Raw genomic sequence first — 23,845 nt, forward strand, 5'->3', positions numbered from 1 at the left:
CCCTCTGTCATCTGTAGGCCATTAGATAATGCACCTTTTTCTGTGCCGATTGGGGTCTTTTCTAAGCCTCCTCCTCAGGAAAGGCCTTCTCCTTAGGGCTCTACATTCTTTTTCTTTTCGTTGCTGACGGAGTTCCTTCGTCCACCATGTGATCCCTTGCAGTTTTTAGCCGTTCGTGCTGAAGAGTTTGGTTGCAGCTGTGTTATATTTGCTTGATAAGGTCGTCTGAGAGGTATTTTAGATCACCTCGGTTGATGCAACTGAGTGTGCGCGCACATCTTCATTAGTGAGGATATTTTTAAGAAATCTTGTTAATGTACGAAGTTTACTTTTTTTAGCGTATTTGTACCGTTAATGAAGGGCTAGCGGGAATTTCTAAGTAGATATATTTGTGATCGGAGGTCCTTTCTGCGTCATCTCCTTTCCAGTTCTGTACCAGGGGTGCTGCATTGCTGATAGAGATAGTCAAGTCCGGCCACCCATTTCTATAGGATCTGTTAAAAATAGACGGGGCATTATCCACCTTAGGAGAGTGGTACGATATAATCCTGTAGGTCTTTGTTATTAGTAACTGTGTAAACCCATCTGGTATCACGTGCGTTAAAGTCATCTCTTATTATGTGCGATATGGAAAGGTATTTGGATTGATGGAATCGAGTGCCGTTCCGGTTTCTGTAATTTCGTTAGTTGGCATCGAGTGTATAGAGCTGAGAATTATTGCGAAAGTATTAGATTCCAGTAGGATGGGAAATGCGGTCTCTCTCAACTTTTAATCTGAGATCATGTTGGACTGCGATAAATGATGGCCGCCTGTGGTGCTTGTTTCCTGTCCGTAATTGAAAATTGTATGATTCTCCGGGAAAGGGAAAAGCTTCTTTCTAGTACGGCTTCTTGATTCTTCTTTCTAGTACGGCTTCTTGATTAATAGGAAGACCGCATCCTACTGAATTACATAAGCTACTGCCTTCTCTTTACAGATTGATCTTTTGGTTCCGTTGGTATAAATTTGAAAAACAAACTTTTACACATGTATCCAATAATATCTAATAAAACGTAATCCAAAACTTCATATTGCAGACCTTTCTATTTACTGGAACAACAAATTAGATTGTTTTGTCAAACGATCAACAGGAAATACTTCACTTACTTCGCTATTTAAAACATGGAATTGGCTAGAAATCGTGCGTTGACCAGATCGAGTTTTAATTTTAGATATTGGATTGCCATCACAGTATTTCCAAATGAAAAGAAATCATGAAGAAAGTTAGCCTTTTCTAAATAAAAAGGAACTGAAAATAGCTCTTCTACCATCTCTTACTTAAATTTGTATCAACATATGAAGTAATCACTTTCATTGTCTTCTTAGAACCGAGATGATGGGTGCAGACCAAAAGTGTTTTTCAATATCCATAAAATGGATATTGAAAATCCATTTTATAGATATACTCAACTTAAATGCTTTTTCCATGTGTATGCTATGGATAGATAAGAAGACGTTTCGTCAATAGATATAAATCTTGTGGGATTACATGCATACTGAAAATTATGATGAAATTCAACTATCTTAATTCCGTTTTATAATATTCTAAGATGGCATAACACATCTTTACAAAACATTATTATTCTGAATTTTTCATCTGTTGAATCAAATAATGATGGCATGTTTCTATTCCATAGCCTGTGGACTGTGCAGGTTACATAGGCTCAGATAATCGCCTTGACAGCTGCGGAGTATGTAGAGGTGATAATTCTACCTGCGTAAAGCACAGAAGTACATTCTGGGGACGACCAAGAGTCGGAGATTCTGGTGACCAAGGCAAGTAAGCTATATTTTCCTTAATTCTATGTCATATCTGCGTCATAAAATTTAGGGTTAACATGCAGTTTTGTATGACGTATATTTTATGGCAATCACATATATTCAAGTCAAAGCGGATATAGGTCTGCGAGGAATTTTCTTTGCATTTGCTTCGAATAGAAACATTAAAGTCATCTTCAGAATAATGATGAAAAAGTAGCTAACTTTAAAAACCAAATTTAAATGAAAAAGTGAACTAACCTATTTTCCCAACTCACGGATTTGAACCAGTGAATTCTTTACAATATACAGACGAAACCAAAGCTGCATTTGCATGTAAAGTACAAGTAGTATAAAAAGACTTTAGTGTGGGATGGAAACGAAAGAAGAAATTTGACAATGATTGTCAATTTAAGGCAGTGAAGAATTAAATTTGTAAGGTGTGTGTTAATTTTATAACAGTTATTTTTAATTTTGAATTTTTTAATTTTTGTTCCTCACCTACAACTCCCTGCCAGAATAAGCTTTTAGAATCGCGTTGAATGTAAATGAGTTAGAAGAAGTATTTAAAGGAAGTTCAATTTACTTCGAAAGTTCAATTTGCTTCAGAATCCTTAATGGAGCGTGTTTGCCTTCTGGCTAATTCCTTCTTAAATCTATTACGCTAGGTCGTATAGTACGTGCCTGAAGAGGATCGGCGGCTAGTTTAAGTTAAGGGCTAACTACATTAAATATTTGTGTCTAGCTTCTTATTTTTTATCCTGATTTAAAAGCCCCAATGGAGGCTTTCCTATAAGCCTGAGAAGGGGCCATCTGTTATTATTTCTTTGAGTAAATAAAAGGGTATTTTAACCTTTCTCGAGTTGCTTGATCTCATTGATACGTCGCTACTTAGTTTGTAGCGATATTAGGTTATTTGGAAGCAGGAGATGTGAAAAAGGAGCAATACTCTCCCGGGACTCAAACCACGGACCTCTCGAATACGCGTCGTGCGTGCTGACCACTTGACTAGCAAAGGCATGCTAAGAAGGCGGGAGAAATACCTAATAAGTTCACTGTATTCATCGACATTTTGTCATTGGCAAAGTAACGAGGGACATTACAAATTGATAATGTCCTCTAACGTGAAAGTGAACTGAGTATTTCATTATTAGTTTTGCTGTTGTTTTCCTTAGTATTTATTTAGGTATTGTTCTGTTTATCAGGACCGGATATTGTTCTGTTTATCAGAAATGTATGATTGCATGCACGTGTGTTTATGTTATAAAAATTATTTCATTATTTCATTTGAAAATTGGGCATAAAACGTGTTCCTGATAATATGTGAAGTTTACCTTAACAGTTTCCTGCACCCTCTTTAATTTTTATTTGTCGTTATATCAAAAACCAACAACCCTTTCGAAAAACTTTCTTTTGATTATTTGAACCATCTTCGAAGTTTCTTTCTTGTCTTTTATGATAATTAATGGATCTCTTTTTATTGCGGTCATTTAAATATGCCAAGATTCATCTATTGTGACAACGTTTTCCATTTGTGTTCGAATAATTGTTGCTCATAGAGAATTATGCAGCACATTCTGCTTTCTGCTATGTGTCGTGGATAAAAACGATGTACATTACGTTTCTTCTGATTTTCGAAGATTCAAGTTAACATTAATCACTTTGTTTACGGCTGACACTTAGCATTTTAATGACTTCGCGACTGTCTTTTGACTTTGCGGATTTTCGTGTGCTATTAAAGACCTTAATTTTACAACTTTCGAAATATTCCATTTTTTCCCTTGGATATGTGTTTTGAACCATTTTCTGCTTGAAGCTAAATGTTGACCTTTTTTTCCTTTCTTATTGACAATATTATCTATCGTACTTTAGGTACCAAAAAATCAGGGCTTTTACGGCATTTTTTATTAACTAAATACAAATAATTTTTTTTTGGAAAGAGCACAAATAAAGCCTTCCATCCATTGCTTCTTTAAAAGCACCATTTTGCATGAAAACAAAATTGTCGAATAGCAGACGTTAATTTACATTTTCAAAAATATAGTTGCAGTTAAAAAAAATGTTTCCAAACGCGAGATTTTTTAACAGCAAAGCAAAGTCATCAAAAAATGTTCGAACAGTCGCAGGTTAATGGTGAAGTGAAGATTCCCTTGATTTCAAAAAAAAAAGTTAATAAAATTGATAATTAATTTATTGATATAAATTTTTATGTTATGTAATAAGGAATAAATTACATAAAATAAATATAAGGAAAAATACACTACAATTATTTTTAAATATGTAAACATTTTAGGCAATAAGTGCAATATGAAAAGTAAAAGGCAGGAACATAAAACTCAATCAAAATAATACAAAGCAGGAATTTGTCCATGGAATGATGTGATTGTTCACTGTTGCCCATTAATGTGACTGTCCTTTATTTAAAAAGGTTGAGTTTTCTCATAAGATATATTGTTATACAGAAACCACTTGCAAAATTTTAAAGAATCTTTGGATTTTCGCTTCCAAGGCATTCGAAATTTAAATGTGCTAGCATAGCTCATGGAACCGCTGAACCTCCATATATCTTCTCTTGATATTAAGATTCAAAAACAGTTTGACTTCATTGAAAGGGGATGCTCAAGCACAAGTATTATTTAAAACACGGGGTTGTGCCAAGTTTCAGAATTTAAAAATCATCCGAAAGAAATATCCCTCAATAAAAGTTGTTACTGAACCAACATCATTGACTTTCCTTCTGCCTACATAGTGATAACAGGCTCTAAATTTAATATCGAAAACAAGAAACAGGTTGAAAAATGTTTGAACGGGGTGATCTAAGAAACAAACAATTTTATCTGAATTTTTAAATAAAATTGCATCAATGCGTGAGGCGCGGCCGTCACATTAATTAAAATCGAACTTTATGCAATTAGAATCTATGATATTGTTTCTGAAAACTTGTCTATATTTGTAAAATTAAAAAAATAATAATAATACAAAAATTAATTAATCATAAATGTAATAAAACATATTTTCCAAACAGTAGTTCATATTCTTAATATGTTATCTTTATATTATTTGTGTGCAGTTGTTTGTATTATTCATTATGTCGCGTGTTGTATATTTCAAAGAAGCTTATAAGGGAGTTGATGTTGAAAACTATTCTTTTAAATGGTGTCGATGCAAGAAAATATTTGTAATCTTTGGTGTAATTAAATTCGCAATTTAATATACCTGTAAATGTAGCTTCTCTGTGCATATATTAAATATGTCAGAAAGCCCAATGTACAGGTGACATTTTCCTCAATATTTTAACTACTTTTTGTGAATCTGCACATCATCTCTTATCTTAACAGTCAGTAGAGGAAACATAGTATTTTGTACTAAACTTTCTGTCATCTTCTCGATGTCTAACAAGCGAAAGAGAAAAAATGCCAGTGTTAAAAAAAATTGCTTTTGAAGAAGAGGGACTTGCAATCAAAATTTATAGAATTTTATTCAAAATTTATTTTTGTTGTTTGATTATTTTTAATTGCATTCCTTTATTTCATTTATTAAATAATAAAACAAAACTGAATATTTAAGGTAAGCTAATAGAATATTTCCAAAATTTTATTCCAAAAAGATCGTCAACAATAAAAATAATCATCAAGTGACAAAATATTTTTTTCCCCGATGGTGGACACTTGCCTATAACGGCATTGGCGACTCCTAAGGCCAGAAGTGATGGCCATTTTATTGTGGAGGCACTTAATAGAGAGCCATTGTTACCTCCTATGAAGGGACATACAATTTTACATCCATGCCATCTCTGGGATTCGAACCCGGGCCCTTTGGTATCGCTGTCAGGCTCCCCTAACCTCTATACCATCTGGGCAGTTAATCAAAATAAGTATTTCAAATCACAGAAACAGGAAGAAGCAAGAAATTGGGAAAAGAATACGGCTAGATTTTCTAATGCAATGTCTAATCTTATAAACAGTCAACAGAGAAGAATAAGTCTTTAATCTACAGAGGAAAAAATTAAGAGTACTTTAAATATGACATATTCAACAGCGGAAAGTAACCGAAGACAAAGTTTTACCTTGACAGTTTATTTGGTAAGACATTTTGCATAATTGCGTGAAGTGACAGCTAGCCAAAACTTTCAGGAATTTTTTTTTTTTTTTTTTTTTTTTTTTTTTTTTTTTTTTTTTTTTTTTTTTTTTAGTCCAAAGGGGCTTTGTTCCTGAAGAACTGTAGTTTTCGTTTTGCGATTTTGCTTCGAATCACTAGAAATGCCCGTTTCACTTTTCAAACTGTTGCCACCCAATATTAGAGCCCTGCATTATATTTGAAGAAATTAAATAATGAAAAATATGCATAAATGTATGTATATTTCTCGCATTGTGATAAAACAACAGTACATAGAGCCTCGAATTTTGAATGACGTAATTCTCCTACAAATATGGGCATGTGGAAGACCAAGTTTGAAATTTGGAATTTGTTTTCTAAAGACATGCTCATTTTAAAATTATTTTACGACATTGCTACTGAACTGAATTTTATGGAACATGATATTTAATAAATAAAGGCAACACACAAAACGTTAAAAAAAAAAGCCCCTACGGATGTAATTTAAAATCTGAAACCTTTCAGATTTTTTATCATATTTTTAATTATAATTATTATAATTTTGTTTTTCAAAATTATTCCCAGTGTTCGAATACCATCTAATTTTAAGTTCAAATTTGCATGCTTTTTGTTAAATGAATCGCTTTAATCCTTAACTCTTCAGAACTTCACTGAAAATGGCTATCTCTCTAAAAGAAGGTATGGCTCAGTGGAAGACATTCTATGAAAAATTGACTCTTATTGACGTTACATATGGGGAAAACCTGTGAAACCTAACCATGCAGCCATCCGTTCATCTAAGATCGAACTCCCAGTATTCAAAATTCTTAACTATTTGGACACTCGTACTAACTGTTTAGACTGTACTGGACTAAACTATTTGGACAAAACTTCATAAAATGTTGTTAATTGGAAATAAAATTAAATACAATGCTACTGTTAAGTGAATAAGTGCTATGAATACAGTGTTATGATTCATTCATGTTATTTTCAGATCATCATTATGATTACAACGAAATAGTTGCTATTCCAGAGGGAGCGACACGCATACTCGTGACAGAAAAAAGTGAAACGAATTTTTTGGGTAAGAATATTTTCATTTGTTTTCGATTCCCACTGCAAAAGTTCTAATTTAATTGTTATTTTTTAGTATTTTGAAAAACAAATTATTCTAATTTCATAAATATAAACATTAGAAATGGTTTTAGAGATATGTTCCAAAATTTTTGGAACTTTATCCAGCATTTACTATCCGCGCATCTTGACAATTTTTTGCCATTTCAACGTCGTTAATTTATCAGACTTGCTGTGAGCCAATAATCGATTTCCAGAATGCTATCATTGATATGACATAGTAAGATCTTTAAATTTCAAATTACATTCCTTAACAAACTGATCAATTTTAAAATTATAAACTCACTTCCTTTAAATTTGTTTGTATTTTAATGGCATATGTAATCAACATAATTTAAAGTACATTCTTATGAGTACCTTTTTTTTTCAAGTTTTAGTTGATCATAAAGGCAGTTACCAAATCAATGGTAATTGGAGGATCCAATCACCAGGGCGCTTCATCATACATGGATCTGAATTCTTATATAACAGGACGTGGGATGGGTATGAATCATTGTCATCTACAGGACCTATTAGATTCAATATATTTATATGTGTAAGTATGTTCACATTAAACCTCTAATATATACTTATCTATAGGGAAAAATTTTATTAAAACCCTCTGAGCATTATGACTGGTTTTATCCGGTCATCAGAAGTTTTGCTTCTTTGGGCATATATTGGCTTATAATTTAAGATATTTTGCTTTCTTTGTTTCTTTAATAATGTAAATATCATGTTAAGGAATGTAAGTTTATGAAAATGCGAACTAAAATAAAAAATTATACAATCTCAATTAATAAATTATAGTTAAATATCAGTTTTCATGACGGATCTAAAATCCTGTGCCGCTCAGAGGGTTAATTTACTGCTTAATTGTATTGTTGTATTGCTTGGTTGTTACTTGCTTTTAATACACTCATGTCCACAAATTAAGGATAATGCAAAATCAGGCAAAGGAAGAGTTAGAAGCAAAACAAATTTGACTTATTTGTAAAGCTTATTTATTAAACAAAAGGTAAAGAGCAAAATAAGATGCTATATGTTTGATATTATTAAAAAAAAATAGCGATTTTTTCTCCTTGGAGCAAATTACAAAAAAAAAACCTAGTTACAAAATCCAATATTACATGGTTGGTATGATTGTTAATACATTGTATGTCTCCCAGACAATGCAATACAGTCCGTACAACGCCTAGGCCTGCTGAGTATCAAATTATCGATCTGATCTTGGGGGATATTACACCACTCAAAAAGCAATGCTCTCCGAAGTTCCGGTAGACATGTAGGAGGAGGTTGACGGGCTGCAACTTGTCGGCCAAGCATCTCCCACATGTGCTCTACTGGATTCAAGTCCGGTGAGAATGCTGGCCAGTCCATACTGGTGATATCCTCCGATTGAAGGCATTCGCTTACGATGTTTGCACGGTGAGGACAGGCGTTGTCATCCATAAACACAAATTGTGCGCCTATGGCGCCCCGAAACAAACATACATGTTGTTCCAGAATGACGTCCCGATAGATTTGGCTTGTCATGGTTCCAATTTGAACATGCAGGTCAGTTCTGGAACCCAGAATAAGTCCACCAAGCACTCCTGCACCACCGTAATGGTGTCGTTCAATGATGTTTTCTTGGTGGTAACGGGTACCTGGAGCTCTCCATATGAAAGTCCGGTGAGAATCAGACTGCAAACTAACCCTGTACTCGTCAGAAAACATCACACAAGCCCACTATTGCGGTGTCCACAATGCATGCTCTCTACTCCAGGCTAGAGAGCCAGTGGCTGAAGAGAGCTGACGAGACAGGTCTGAAGCTGTGCTCCGCCAGTTTCATTTGGCAGTAACTGTGAAATACCGGTCCTCATTCGGCGTTGTAACTCTGGGGCGACCTGTGCTGTAACGTCTACTCACATTACCATCATCTTGGAATCGCTGCCAAAGCCTGGAGATGACACTCTGGGCAATTCCAAGTTTGTCTGATACTTCCAGTTGGGGTACGCCCACATTCCAGACGGCCGATAATTCTACCACATAAAAAATCATCCGAATGTGTCCTTTGTGTCATAACTATTCGGTTATTGCACTGAAATGCTTATAAAGCGGCTGCGAACAATTTTACTTCTTTGCCTGTATTCCTTATATCACTCTCGTCATTGTGACGTACCATCGGTGTCATCTGGTTACTTCCTGAAATTTGCATATGATTCTTGAAGATGTGTGTAGTGATTTTACAGGTGATATATTTATTTTAGAGTTCGATTTCCGCGTGACTCCGAATTATCCTTAATTTATGGACATGAGTGTAGTTCAAGTTTTGAAAACTGAACCGTTATATCAATTAGACAAGTCGATACGTACATATTATCACAATCACCAATAAAATAAAAAAGCGATACATTTTGTGCAGGCACAGTTAAAAATCATTTTCCTTTAATGCTCTTTGTTTCAAATTTCAGTTTAATGTTTCTCTTAAATGTTGCTACATTTTCCATTAAGTTTTGTTAAATTTGTTTGAAAACACTGCATATTATTAACAAAAAACAGGTGAAAATAATTGAAATTTTTAAAGAAGCCTTTAATATACATGTTATTTTTACAAAAATGCATATGAACACAGATAGAGCACAGATTCTTGATATAGATTATATCAAGAATTTTGTGCACTTAGTGATGGAAACAGACAAGAGGTAAAAATACACCCAGTTTTTGTATTGCTATATTTAGTTGTTTCAAAACCTATTTAGAAACAATTTGTTGTAAGCAGTATTAAAAAAGAGAGTGAAAGAATTTAAGAGAGATACATTAAGCACAGTAGCCATTTAAAAATTAGCACTTATTTCATTTGCTTCTTATTTCAATTCTCCGTAATGTAAATGTGAAATTTATTTGAAAGTAAATCGATAACAAAGATTAGAAAACAGCATTTTAAAAGCTCATCGCAAATTCAATGGAAAAATTGCATGTGAAAGACAAGATGAACTATTACAGATAAAATCGTATCTGATAAAGGAGGTGGCGCCATCTGTTATAAAACTGATTAACTAACTGACGAAATTCGGTACATCGCCATTGGCGACAATACCAAATATTTATTTGCTTGGAAATATGAATTTTTTTACCTTTGATTCATTGACGATTTCTTTATTTTAGGTTTTAGGATCTGGTGATATTCCTACAGTTAATTACGAATACTGGATTTCTAAATCCAGGCATTCCACTACATCGTCTTCATTTCTTTCATTAGATTCCATCAAAACATCTGAAATTTTCAATAAAGATATTTTGAATTTAGAAGAATCTAACCATCCATTCAACAACATTATTCATCAAAACATTCCAACTGATAGAAAATCCCTACCTGTTGTTACCAGATCTCATGGCTACAGATCATATTATCACAGAAATGAAGTACTGAAATCCGTTCCTTCTTGGAGTAAAAGAAGGCACGATAATTATAAACATAATATATATTCTCCAGTGACTGATAATTTTATTTCTAGTGTGAAAACGAGTACTCAAATTGCCCATAAATTGGGTCACCTTGAAACGCCATCAGAGAAATATGACACTAATAAACAATACTTTAATTCCCGAGCTAATTTCAGTGTAACTCCCATTCTTACTTTCGAAGTTAGACCAACACCAATACCAGTTAAAACAGTAAAAAAGCAAGAAAATTTACATAACTTATTAGATGAATACGGAAGACCTAAATCTACATTAACCCAATCAAGGAGAGGTCATATGGATGTAGATTATTCTATAAAAGGGATAGAAGCAAAATCATTGCCATCAGGAAGAAGTCAAACTATGAAACAAAAACTTAGTTCTAAAGAAACAAGTTCTACCTTCGTGAATTCAAATATAAATAGTAAGTTTTATCCTTTTGATATGCAGTTTTTGTAGATTTTAAATTTCATATATATAGTTTTTTTATAATTATGTATCACTTGTTCACTTCTATGCAGTTCTCAGTTTAATTGCGTATGATATAGGGGGATTGCTTTTTGGAATATTATATTTTTATTCGTGGTTTTAGATACTTGCACTTAATTTACATATGCTCTCAGAATTTAAATAATATTGTAAATTAAATCACGGCAACAATTAATCATTTATTTGTATGCAATTAAAATTTCATATTTAAAATTTAAATTCCAAATATAAATATTCAGACATAAAAAAATTCCAAAATAAAAATAAAAATAAGTTCTAAACATCTATAAAATATTTTAGAAGTTCAGTTTGTTTCAGCTACTTGGGGAGAGAAATTTGCTTTATACGAATAGAGAATGTTTGTTAAATTCAAATATATATATATATATATATACTATATATCGTATTATAAAATTTTTTATTTCAAAACAAAATTATTCCAAGTATTGCCGCACAATACGCCGCGGAAAATTGATGAGTATAGATAAAAAGTACGAAATTTAGAACTAATTTCACAAAGACCCAAAAGAAGTGAAATTCAATACCCATAAATTTCAAAATACCCTATAAATATGTAAATTATGAATTAAAGAAATGTGAAATACTAAAACCTAAAATTACAAAAACCAGAAAAAATACAAAAGCCAGAGAATAAAATATAATTTTTTCTGGCGTTTAATTTTGTGTGTGTGTGTGTGTTTAGCATGTTATCAAGAGATAATCTGTTTTTTCTACGAAATGTAAAACCATAACAGAAGATTTTATTTAAATACAAAACTGATTGTAGAAATGTGAACAATTGCCTCTTTTAACCTTCAAAAGTGAAAAAAAAGAGCTTTTTCACATTTCAGAATTTGGTAGAAGCTATTACCAAGATTTTATTTAACAAATCTGAAGTCATGAAAAACATACATTTCATAATTCTTTTAATAGACTTCATTGTTACTCTTGAAAATTCTGTCCCCAAGTAGCTGAAACAAACTGAACTTCTAAAATATTTTATAGATGTTTAGAACTTATTTATTTTTATTTTTATTTTGGAATTTTTTATGTCTGAATATTTATATTTGGAATTTTTTCAGGCCAAACGAAGCCTCGTGCCAAAAAAAGAAGAAAATCTGGGAAAGGTGAGTATTTTTTTCAATATTATAGCAGTCTACATTTGTAAAATGATGAGTGATATCTGAAACTTACATTAAATGGTTTTTAATACAAGGACTAGTTTATGCAACACAGTGGTGCCTCGGATAACAAACATAATCTGTTCCTTGATTGGCCGAGTTTCAAAAACTGTTTGTTGTTTCAAAAACTGTTAGTTGTAGTTCAAAAACTGTTGGCCTACCTTCAAATCCTGTAAATGGTGGTTTTAGTAATTTTCCCATATATTACATAGGAGCCAGTTCTCCTTAAAAATCACTTCAAAAAGATGTCCTTATCCCCAGGCAAATAGCTTTAGGATGCATTGCCATAAATCCTAATTCTAACCTGTGATGCATTCGTTAGACAGGAATGCCAGGCGAACACTAAAACTAAGTGGCAAAACAGAGCCATGGCCTGTAGTACCCTGATATTTGCTTTCTGCATGAATATATGCCCTCGGCAAGTAGTCAGCTTTTTGCAGGCCCCCTAGTGTATAGTCCCCAAGAGAACTTGGTACTCATTTTATCAACCCACTGATGGATCAACCCACCCAGGGATGAAAGGCTGAGTCAACCTTGTCCAGCCCAGAGATCGAACCTCATCATGTGGTGCTGCTGCATGACGCTCTAGCCACTGTGGCACCAGGTCTACCAGACGAACGGTATTTTGTGAATAATTTTAATTCTTACTGTAATGTTGGAATAAGTTTAATCCATTCCACAGCCAAGTCCAAAATCGCAAAACATCACTAGAAATTTTCAAAGAACATTATAAACACTATTCAGTTGCTATAACTGTTAAAAAATTATTAATTAGTTATAAAAGTATTTAATGCACCTTTTGTTGGCAGTCTCCTTTTTTGTTTGTTCAGTTTACTTTTCCTAGCCTTTCTCTGAATCTCAATGATTTAGTTGTCATTTTCTATTGCAGAAATAGATTTAATTTCTTTTGGAAAATTCAGATTTCAGAAAGTTGTCTAAAGTGCTTTATATGTTGTTAAATTTGTCATTACTTTTCTGTACAAAGGTCCTGACCAAATGCATGGTGTTGTCATTCATCTACCACTCCACACCTATTGAGATACCATTGCTTGGCTGTGAACTGGGTATCTTCCCACTTCTAATTAAATTAAGTTTAATAAGGAAGAAATAAGGAATCATTTTCAGAAATATGAAATTGTTTTTCAAAAGAGTTACAGCAGACTAGAAATCTTTCAGTTCTCCTCTTCATTAAAGGAAACTTTTTTGTGGGTTTTATCACATTTTTGCTTAAATAAGACTTTTCAGCTCTTCAGTTATGATATAATATTAAAAAATATTTTTGTTTCCCCCTTCTTTATTCATTGTCTCCGTTTGAGAATAGACCTTTTATTATTACTCTTTTTATTATTGTTGACTCCAAACGGAAAGAACATAATTTTAGCACCATGATTAACCTTGTGCTGAAATTTGTGTGCAGTTTGTAATGTAGAACTGAGTTCGTTATTCGAGACATTTGCTTATTTATGTGCTTATTCTTTATATATTATTATTATTATTATGTAAAGCACCACCATACTGACTGCTTAAAACAGATTTCAAACTATTACTGTTCATACGTCAGTGAGAAACTTAATCAAAATAAGCTTCTGTCAACATACATAGTGAAAATATGTTGGAATCACTAAAGATCTCTTTTAGCTAGTTCTTAAATCCATATCTTCTTTTGTGTGCTTAAATTATGTTACATTTCTGCATTAGTTATGAAACTGTTTGCCAGAATTAAATCCACACATAACCCAATTACCCCCTGAACTTTTATGAATTTGTGAGTACTTTCAAAATTTTGGGAAAGATTTTGACATTATTGATTAAAAACTAAAAATTGAAATAATTACAGATACCAAACAATCTTAATAATAAAAATAGTCAAGCTTAATTTACCATGTTTTGTAAATAGCAAGTGCATCTTATTCATAAGTTTTGAAGCTGAAAAAAATGAATTCATGGTGTCTTCATTGAAAAATATTGATTTTCTGTGTATTAAAATTATTTTAAAATTAAGGTTAAATTTCGACTGTTAGTTACGCTAATTATATCTAAAAATTTATTTACCCCTTAAATGGTAATTTCTTTTCAAATATTGTTATGTTGCAGGAAAACCTCATTTACAGGCAAGTGTGTATATTGTTTCCATTAAGATTTTTTTTAAAAAATAGTACAGTTGTCTCAAGAAGATATCTGCATAAAATAATTCATTTTTATTAGCAATCATTATTATTCATTTTTATTTATTTTATCGTACTCTTTTAAGTTTTTATTTCTATGAGTGTGGCTTTTGAATTTACACTCGACTGAAAATATCCCTTTTTTGGGACCCATGACAATGATGATTTCAGTGATTAGATTGACTTTGAAGAAATGGGTTGAAAGATGGGTAAGCTCCCACCTGGTTACGACTGCACAACCAGACGAGTTCTTAAAATCCTCACCTGTGACTGGCAAAAACTTTGACTTGCAAAAGTTGTTGAATCCTGAAATAGCTAAAGACACAAGAAAAGCCCTTTCCAAATCCAAAAATAATAAAAAAAAAAATTTTAAACTTAGTTAAAAGAAAACCCTAAGATTGCAAATTTAAAAATCAACTCAGCCATTAATGAAAATTACTTCTCTCAGAAAACATCTCACGGACTAGATAAAGCGCTAAAACTCACGGTAGATAAACTAGGTCCTGATGCTGTACTTTCTATACTCGAACAAAAAAAATTAATCCCTAATGAAAAAAACGATGAATGGAAAACTCCATGTAAACCTGAAAAAATTCTTGAAAATATAAAATCCATAGAATCGCATAAAACAACTGTTTCGATAGCTTAGAATATTTTTTAAAAAATCCATTAACCAAATGTATGCCTGAAGAAAAAATGCCTTCCATTTTATCTGCACGAGATAAAATTCAATAGTTAAAAAAAAATCAATGAATTGTTCAGGGAAATTGTAAAACTCGGATAAAGACAAAAATCTATCTTCATTTATGTGAAACTGTCTACAGATTTCAGAAATATGACGTGAACAGAAGGTGCAGTAAATACTTTTATAACTAATTAATAATTTTTTAACAGTTCTAGCAACTGAATAGTGTTTCTAATGTTCTTTGAAAATTTCTATTGATGTTTTGCGATTTTGGACTTGGCTTTGGAATGGATTCAAATTATTCCAACAATAAAGAAAGAATTAAAATTATTCACAAAATACCGTTCGTCTGGTAGGCCTGGCGCCACAGTGGCTAGAGCGTCATGCAGCAGCACCCCCACATGATGAAGTTCGATCTCTGGGCTGGACAAGGTTGACTCAGCCTTTCATCCCTTGAGTAGGTCGATCCATCAGTGGGTCGATAAAATGAGTACCAAGTTCTCATGGGGACTATACACTAGGGGGCCTGCAAAAAGCTGACTACTTGCCGAGGGCATATATTCATGCAGAAAGCAAATATCAGGGTACTACAGGCCATGGCTCTGTTTTGCCACTTAGTTTTAGCGTTCGCCTGGTATTCCTGTCTAATGAATGCATCACAGATGTTTAGGACTGCCATATTTTGAAACAGAAAAATGTGAAAATCATATCAGTTGGACATTTCAAGTTTTAAATAACAAAGTACAAATTTTAAAAAAGTACAAATTACAATGAATAAAAGTCAAAAAATTGAAATGTTTAATATTGTTTCATATTTTGAAATTACTTGGCTTTCAATTCGCCTGGCTTAGTTACTAGAACTAAGCCAGGCGAATTGAAAGAAATTGACTCTTTATTGGGGGGCTCATACAGCTAGTTAAATAGCTGTAATTAGCTCAAGGAGAACAAGAGATTTAAGAAAAGTTCTTAATACATGAGAAGTGTCACAGATCACCAAAATCAGCTGCAGAATAAAGGTACAGTGGATGGACAAAAATATGGAAACACCTTGTGAAATGCATGTTTGAAAAGAAAGATTGATTTTAATGAAATATGTAGGTGGCTCTGGCGTTTTTGACTACTGACGCCACCTATACAACTTCGTAAATGTGCTAAACAGTTCAGTTGTTGTCGGAGTACTGTTATGTGAGGTTGTCATTGCATTATGTCAGAGTTAACAGACTTCGAACGTGGGCAAATTGTTGGAGCACGTATGGTAGGTGCTTCCGTAAGCAAGGTAGCCAAGGTGTTTAGTGTTTCAAGAGGTACTGTATCGAAGATTTATTCCGCATATTTGAAAAGCGGAAAAACATCATCTGCTAAATCACAGCGCGGACGAAATTGTGTCCTGAGTGATCGTGACAGACGATCATTAAGGGCAATTGTGACGAAAAATAAGAAGACCACAGCTGCAAAAGTTACTGCTGAAATGAATGTTGTGTTACCGAACCCTGTGAGTACCAAAACAATTAGAAGGGAGCTTCATAAACAGGGAATTGCTGGCCGTGCTGCAATTGAGAAGCCACTCATCAGTGATGCTAATGCCCGTAACAGGAAAAGGTGGTGTTTAAGTCATAAAGCCTGGACTATAGAGCAGTGGAAGCGAGTAATATGGTCTGACGAGTCTTCTTTCACATTGTTTCCCACTTCTGGCCGAGTTTACGTCTGGAGAACGCCATCTCAAGCCTATAATAGAGACTGCTTGTTACCAAGAGTGAAACATGGCGGGGGTTCTGTTATGGTTTGGGCAGCCATATCGTGGTTCTCTGCTAGCCCCATGATAACTGTGTCAGGGCACATGACTGCCAAGACTTATGTGAACATTTTGGCCGATCAAGTTCATCCCATGGTACAAACTTTGTTCCCCGATGGTGATGGTGTCTTCCAAGACGACAAAGCACCTGTTCACACAGCTCACATTGTCCAGGACTGGTTTTCTGAGCACGAGGATGAGTTGTACCATCTCCCCTGGCCACAAAAGTCACCAGACCTGAATATTATCGAACCTTTGTGGTCTACATTGGAACGGAAAGTGCGCTCTCGTTATCCACCGCCAACATCGTTATCTGAACTTGCCACCGTTTTGCAGGAAGAATGGTATCATATTCCCTTGGCAAACATACAGGAACTGTATTTATCCATTCCGAGAAGACTGCAAGCTGTTTTGGATGCCAACGGGTTTCCTACACCATATTAAGCAAAGAAACATGTTTTTTTAAAGGTGTTTCCATATTTTTGTCCAACCCCTGTAAGTAATCACCAAACAAAAATCTGATGCAGTTGACCTGGGTAACTGAACTGACTCTCAGTTTCAACGCAACATATTTATATATTACTAAAGTAATTCTTAAAGCATCAAGAGAGAAAAGGGTGAAACACCCCTAGAACTTGATATGTTTTTCTGAAACATTCAGAATGTCACGAAGTTAATGAGAAATTGCCAAATGCTGCCGACATTAACTGTTTCTGTCCATATCTCTGGCTTTGACTGAGCTGTCTTTATTATTTAAGCATTTATGGACTCAAATTAATCTTACAAGATCTACAACATAATATATGAAATAAACACTTAAAGCCCAGTAAGTGGCCACAGATTTCATTAAACAAAAATACCTAATAATATTACATAAAATGCAGTTAATAAATTTTAAAAAATTACATGAAACCTAAATCACAAATATTTACAATAATGTGCTGCATGTTTTGATATCTATTTCTTAAATTATTACAATGCATGTAGAAATAAATATACAAAAATATAACAATGACTGGCAGTATCTGATCAAATAGGGAATGTCTGATCAAATAGGGACCAAATAAAGAATAACTTCATTTAACATTACTTTAATTATTTGATTAGTTTTAAAATACCAAATGTTTAGGCATATGCTTTTAAAATATTTTTAGGTACTTTTGAAATTTAGGTATGTGATCAGATTTTTATAACAGAACTGCTAGACAGTAATGGAGGAAACTGGATAATTACATATTTGGCTTTATGATGTGAAACAACACTTAACATTGGTAACTATGACAAATGAAGGGAATTTAATTTTGTGGATTTTTAGAAACTTGTCTAGTACAGTACATTTAGGGAAGTGAATTAAAGGTAGACAGTTATTAAATGCATACTAGACATCAATACCACTTTATGCTAGAACAATAGAATAAGGACCAAGATCAGCCCTCTGTGCCAAGCATCTACAAATAAATTGCAATAACATGAAAATCAAATTTTGCCCTAGAGCCATTCACTGGAATAGGCCCCCCACAGGTATAAGTAAAAGTATGGAGGACATCAGGATACCATAGGTCAATTGGTAATCTCTTCCAATACTAACTAACCCTAAAAAGAAAAGAACATTTCAAACTTTACTATACGAGTTCATTCCCTGGAATAAAAGAAGGTAAGATGCTTTCATACTGTCATCAGAGATGAAAAATGAAGAATCTTGAGAAAGCAGAAAATCAAGTGATGAGAAATAGCAACCCAAACCCAATTAATTCTTATTGTCTCTGTGCCATACTTCTGCACTACGGTTCTTCTCATCAAAAGGAAAAAAATAGTGAACTCTTAAATAATGCTTAGTTCTGATCTTCACTCTCAGCAAATTGAATAAGTATTTGTACTGCTTTGAATCCAGCAATCCAGCTTTTAATTTTTCTGCAGTAGTTTTAGCTTCTTTTTTTTTTTTTTTTTTTTTTATGGAATAAATGACGTTTTCAAGAAATTTCTAGATTCCTTATTTTCTATCCATTCCGCAGTTTCAATTAGATCTTCGGGGAAAGGCTTAATTTTCCCTTTAACTTTATCTGCGTATGAAGTTTGTTTTCTTTTGTGTTTTAATAAAATTTTCTTCGATTATAATGTAGGACTGGGAAATCGTTTCTAAAATCGTGGCTGCAGGTTTTTCTTGGATTTTAGTCTTTTCAAATTCCGTTTTATAGAATCTACGTCCTTGATAGTTGCTGACGTGTTCGTCACCACAAAAAATACATCATGGTTTTTCCTCTGTATTTTCGGGCAGAGTCTGTTCCTAACAGCGAAAACTCTGCATACTTCTTTTCTGGCGGTAATAATTTTTTAGTCTTCATGTTAACGTTTATTTAAGTCATATACGGATTTCTCCGGATTGTTTCTCTTTCTTCTCAGTTCGAGAAAATAAACTGGTAGCTTTTTGTAGTTTTCGGCTTTCGATTTTGTGAACTGTTTCACCTTTCAATTAGGAATTTCCTTCGCTCTAAATCGGAGATTTTTAATCTTTTTTTCAATCGTGGCGATCTCTTTTTATCACAGATTTTTTTCGGAACCCCAGATATTAAATATAAAATAAAAGTATAAAAATAATTATCCTCCCGTAAATAATTTACTTCTTTGGTAAACAGTATACATATAAAAAGAATTAGCTTTAGATTTATCTTAAGCAAACAAAAATTAAAGAAAATTCTAATGAGAAAGATGTGCTCGTTTTCTGCTGCGTAGCAAATTGAATGCTGATGTGATATTTGATTGTGTTGCACATTTAGCATCCTCAACATGTATCAACGTTGAACAACATTTGGTTTTAATTAGTGTTGAAGCTGAAAATGCAAGTTTTATAAAAATATATGGTACTGAATGAGAGAAAAACATTTAATGCTATTTCAGAAATAGACGGACATGATTAACATATTCCTCTAAAAACGAAAAAAAAAAAATTTAATTAACCCCTTGGGTTCATTTGACGTCTGAGACGTCATTCACTTTTTCCCCTTATGAACGGATGACGTGTCTAAGACGTCAAACCAAAAATTAAACTCTTGGGTACATTTGACATCTGAGAGACATCATTTGTTTTCCCTAGGAGCGGATGATTCACCTACTTAGCACGAAACATTCAAATGCTGATTTGATAAACACAGGCCAAAAGGAGAAAAATTGAAGGTGGCGATATCGAAAATATTATAAAACCGGCATCTGTGCTTGAGTATAATAAAGGTAGGGAGGCATTGATAAACAAGACCAATTGCTAGCGTGCTTCCCAGTTATGAGAAAATGTATAAAGGATTATAATAATTTTTTTTTTTTTTTTTATCTAATAGATATGGCCTTTTATAATGCTCATGTTTTATATTCTAAAATCAACTGCACAACCAACACAGGCATAACTTCCTTTCGTTTAGCTATAACCGAAGAATTGCTGGAGCAATTGTCATTGCCAAATTATAAACGTCATGGATGCCCGTCAAGTAGCGATACACCATTTCATTTGGCAGCGAAAAATTGGGCACACTTTCCTGAGAACATTCCGTCAATTAATACCCTGGAAACAAGCAATACCCTGGAAAAAGGTGCCATGTTTGTTATAAGCATAATATTAGGAAAGAGACTACGTGGTAGTGCAAATAATGCAAAGTAGCACTGCATTTACTTACTTGCTTTGAAAAATATCACACTCTGCACAATTATTAGTAATTGGTTTTTTGTTATAGCATGAATTTATTTCATTTAGTTTTATTTGGTTGTTATTAATTTATTTTTGTTTTGCAATTCTAATTACTTAAAGACATCTTAATACTACATATGTCACCAATGTTTTAAAAATATTTTAGAAAAAATAAATTCTTACGTAAAATGTACTTCTTTTACATTCTATTCCAAGCAACCAAAAATTATATCCATTCCACATGCAAATATTTTCTCAAATAAATCTGTATCCAAGGGGTTAACCTAGCATTTATTGATTTTTGACCACAGATTTAATTTTCCTTAAAAATTATGAAAATGTACATCATTAAATATAATTTTTACAAAGTTTTTCATTTGTGTAAATAGCAATTTCCACTGTCTGGTGTCTTATAAACTGCTTAGTTTTCTTTAATTTAACATCTCCTTTTTTAAAATGCAGCTTATCATTCATGGAAATTTGAATTTTGCACCCCCAGTATTTCTCATTTTACTTTTTTACACAGAAATATAATTTAGTGTTGTTATGTTTTTAGTCTTTCTTTGTTAGTGCCAAATCTTGAATTTTAATACAAATTAAATATGAATTAGCATTTCTTTATTAAGTTTGATACTGTTTAACTTTCAAGACAAATTGTTTAAAAAATTGGTTACAATTAAAAGTTTTGAAAATAAGACTAAAATTTTTCTTTAGATGAATGCTCACCTTGTTCAAAACCACGACATCAAACAAGAAATTTCTGTACAAGTGACTTTGGTAAGTACATGGTTACATAAAATTATTAGTTTCTGTATGTGTATTCACAAATAAGAGTGAATAAAATTAGTGAATGCTACACTATCCAAAATCTAGATTAATTGTAAGTTCATATTGTTTTTCATTTCACCGATATGGCACACTTCTTTTCATCTAACAAAAAGAATTTGAAAATAAAATGTATGTAAGTTTCTTGCACAATATTTTTTAATTTTAGAATGCTACAGGTTAGGAAAAAATTCATTGCTGTTAAACTTTGTTGAAATTCTGTCACAATATTTAATCCTAAGGCTAGGTGTTAGTTATAACTCTAATTATTAATGAAGACATAAAGTGTACCTTTGAGAAAAGTAAATTTATGATTGCTAGTTTCTACTACTTCTATTGCTAGTTTAGATTTTCATTAAAATTTTTTTTATTATGTTAAATAAGAGATTACTAATTTGAATTGCTTAATAAATTTAACTCATTGCCTTATAATTTTTAAAAGCCTTTTCAATATTTTTTTTCTTCCCTTATTTTAAAAATTGATAATTTAAAAACTATTACTTATATTGCCTGCATTGAAATTAAATTCATAAGTTCTTTATGGATTTTAATAAAAGCCCATTAATGGCAAAATGATAAAAAATTTAGCCAATACCAAATGTCAAAAGTTTGGATTATCTCATACATATATATATACACACACATGTATAGACATACGAGGGTTTGAACTTTAATAGTGGCAACTATTTATTTACAAGGAATACAAAAGTGATTCATGTCACCATGTTTTACAGTCCTTCAATATAGTCGCCAGCATTGTGTACAACCCGTTTCCAACGATGTGGAAGTCGCAGAATACCTGTAGCAGCGCCTGTTTTGTTGATAGTTTGAATGGACCGGTTTACTGCCGCAAGAATCAATCTCAGGAACAGTTTGGAAGCGAGTGCCACGAAGTGGTTCCTTCATCTTAGGAATTAAGTCATAGTCACAAGGGCTTAGATCTGGGGAGTATGGTGGATGGTAAAGCACTTCCCAGCCCCATCGCTTGAACAAATCAGTCACAGCTTGCGCTGCATGCGGCCGAGCATTGTCATGCAAAATGAGAGGAGTGTTCTGCAGAAAGTGTCACCGTTTTTTTCTCAAAGCTGGTCGGAGATTGTGCTCCAAAAATGAGTAGTAATACTGCGCAGTGACGGTCAGCTGTGAGGGAACGGTATGCGTTAGGATGACAACAACACAATCGTACACGAAAATCACCATAACTTTCACATTGCTGGGGTTCTGACAAAATTTCGAACGTCGTGGTGACCGTGATGACGCCATTCGTTTGATTGGTGTTTCAGTTCTGGCTGGTACGATCAGGCCCAAGTCTCATCCAGTGTAATGATACGGCATAAAAAAGCATTTCCTTCGTGCTCATAGCACTCCAGGTGGGTTCTGGCAGCATCGTATCATAGCCATTTCTGCATTTCTGTCAATTGATGTGGAACACATCGTGAAGCAATTTTTCTCATGGACAGGCGTTCCTTCAGAACGTGCAGCACAGTCGTATGCACTAATCCTGTTTGTCCGGCCAGCTGACGAATCGTTTGGCGGCGATCACTGTCCATTAGTGCGGCAACAGCTTGCACGTCTGCATCGCTGACACTTGGACGACCTGGCCACAGCATGTCTGCCACGTTTTGCCGTCCTTTATTGAATGCTTTCACCCATCTTGCTACGTGGCATCTTCTGTAAGGCAATGCAGATTCCCCACAAGCCTCTTGAAGCCATTGATGACACTATCGTGCTGTACGACCTCTGGCACATTCAATTTTTATCCAACATCGTTGTTCTCGTTTTGAAAACATCCTGACAACACTTACTTTAGACCGCAAGCTAATACAAGGATTCGTTCTTCGCATCACTTCGCATGCGCGTGATGCAGGCAGGACGAGTCTTTTTGCTGAGAGGAGGTAAGGTAGGTATGTAGGTTACGTGTGGTATACGCGATATTCTTTGGTTTTGTTGCGTAGCATTTTTTCAGCTGTGTTGCCACTATTAAAGTTCCAACCCTCGTATATAAACACACATATATAGACTATATACTGTTCAGAACTTCAAGTACCATTTGCAATTCATCAGTTTTAGCCATAATCTAATGTTATTTCCATTAATATGAAAGTCTTAAATATTAAAATTGAAAGGTTTTAGATTATTTTATGGGCTTTCATTAAAAGTTATCATGGATAAAAAAACTGTTATACACATATAGACACACAGATACAGAGAGAGATATCATTGTAAAAATAGTAGAAGTATGTTGAGGGGATCCTTATTTATACTTACTCACTGAAAACTCCCTATTGCATTTTTGGACCCAACGCATCACTTTCCTCAAGTTCTAATCACATTATGTTTTGGCTACACGGGACTGGACGTCAGAAGGGACAATTCTCAGAACCCGCAATTTCCAGGAAACCCATGTAGCTAGGTTACCATTTTCACATATTACAAAGACTTGAGCATCAAACAGTAATCGATTATCTCTCAGACTGGGAACACGTGATCCTTCAGAAGCAGAACTTTCATCTGATTGGTTTAACTCTACCTGGGACAGAAATCCAACTGAGACATTTTTGGGGAGGTTTGAAAAAAATCCC

At 33.5% G+C, this 23,845-nt stretch overlaps 1 protein-coding gene across 1 annotated transcript in view; it reads left to right on the forward strand.

Moving 5' to 3' along the window:
* Positions 1-23,845, forward strand: part of LOC118183893 (uncharacterized) — a 172,457-nt gene that overhangs the window by 147,794 nt on the left and 818 nt on the right. Inside the window, exons 7-12 of the mRNA XM_085819572.1 lie at positions 1,678-1,816; positions 6,888-6,977; positions 7,399-7,562; positions 10,157-10,877; positions 12,025-12,069; positions 21,153-21,215. Of these exons, the coding sequence (XP_085675698.1) occupies positions 1,678-1,816; positions 6,888-6,977; positions 7,399-7,562; positions 10,157-10,877; positions 12,025-12,069; positions 21,153-21,215 (1,222 nt within the window). The remainder of the gene's footprint in view (positions 1-1,677; positions 1,817-6,887; positions 6,978-7,398; positions 7,563-10,156; positions 10,878-12,024; positions 12,070-21,152; positions 21,216-23,845) is intronic.

This window comes from Stegodyphus dumicola, chromosome 6, assembly GCF_044657685.1.
Source record: "Stegodyphus dumicola isolate Sdum_Otavi_A_Nest chromosome 6, ASM4465768v1".
NCBI classification, from domain to species: domain Eukaryota; kingdom Metazoa; phylum Arthropoda; class Arachnida; order Araneae; family Eresidae; genus Stegodyphus; species Stegodyphus dumicola.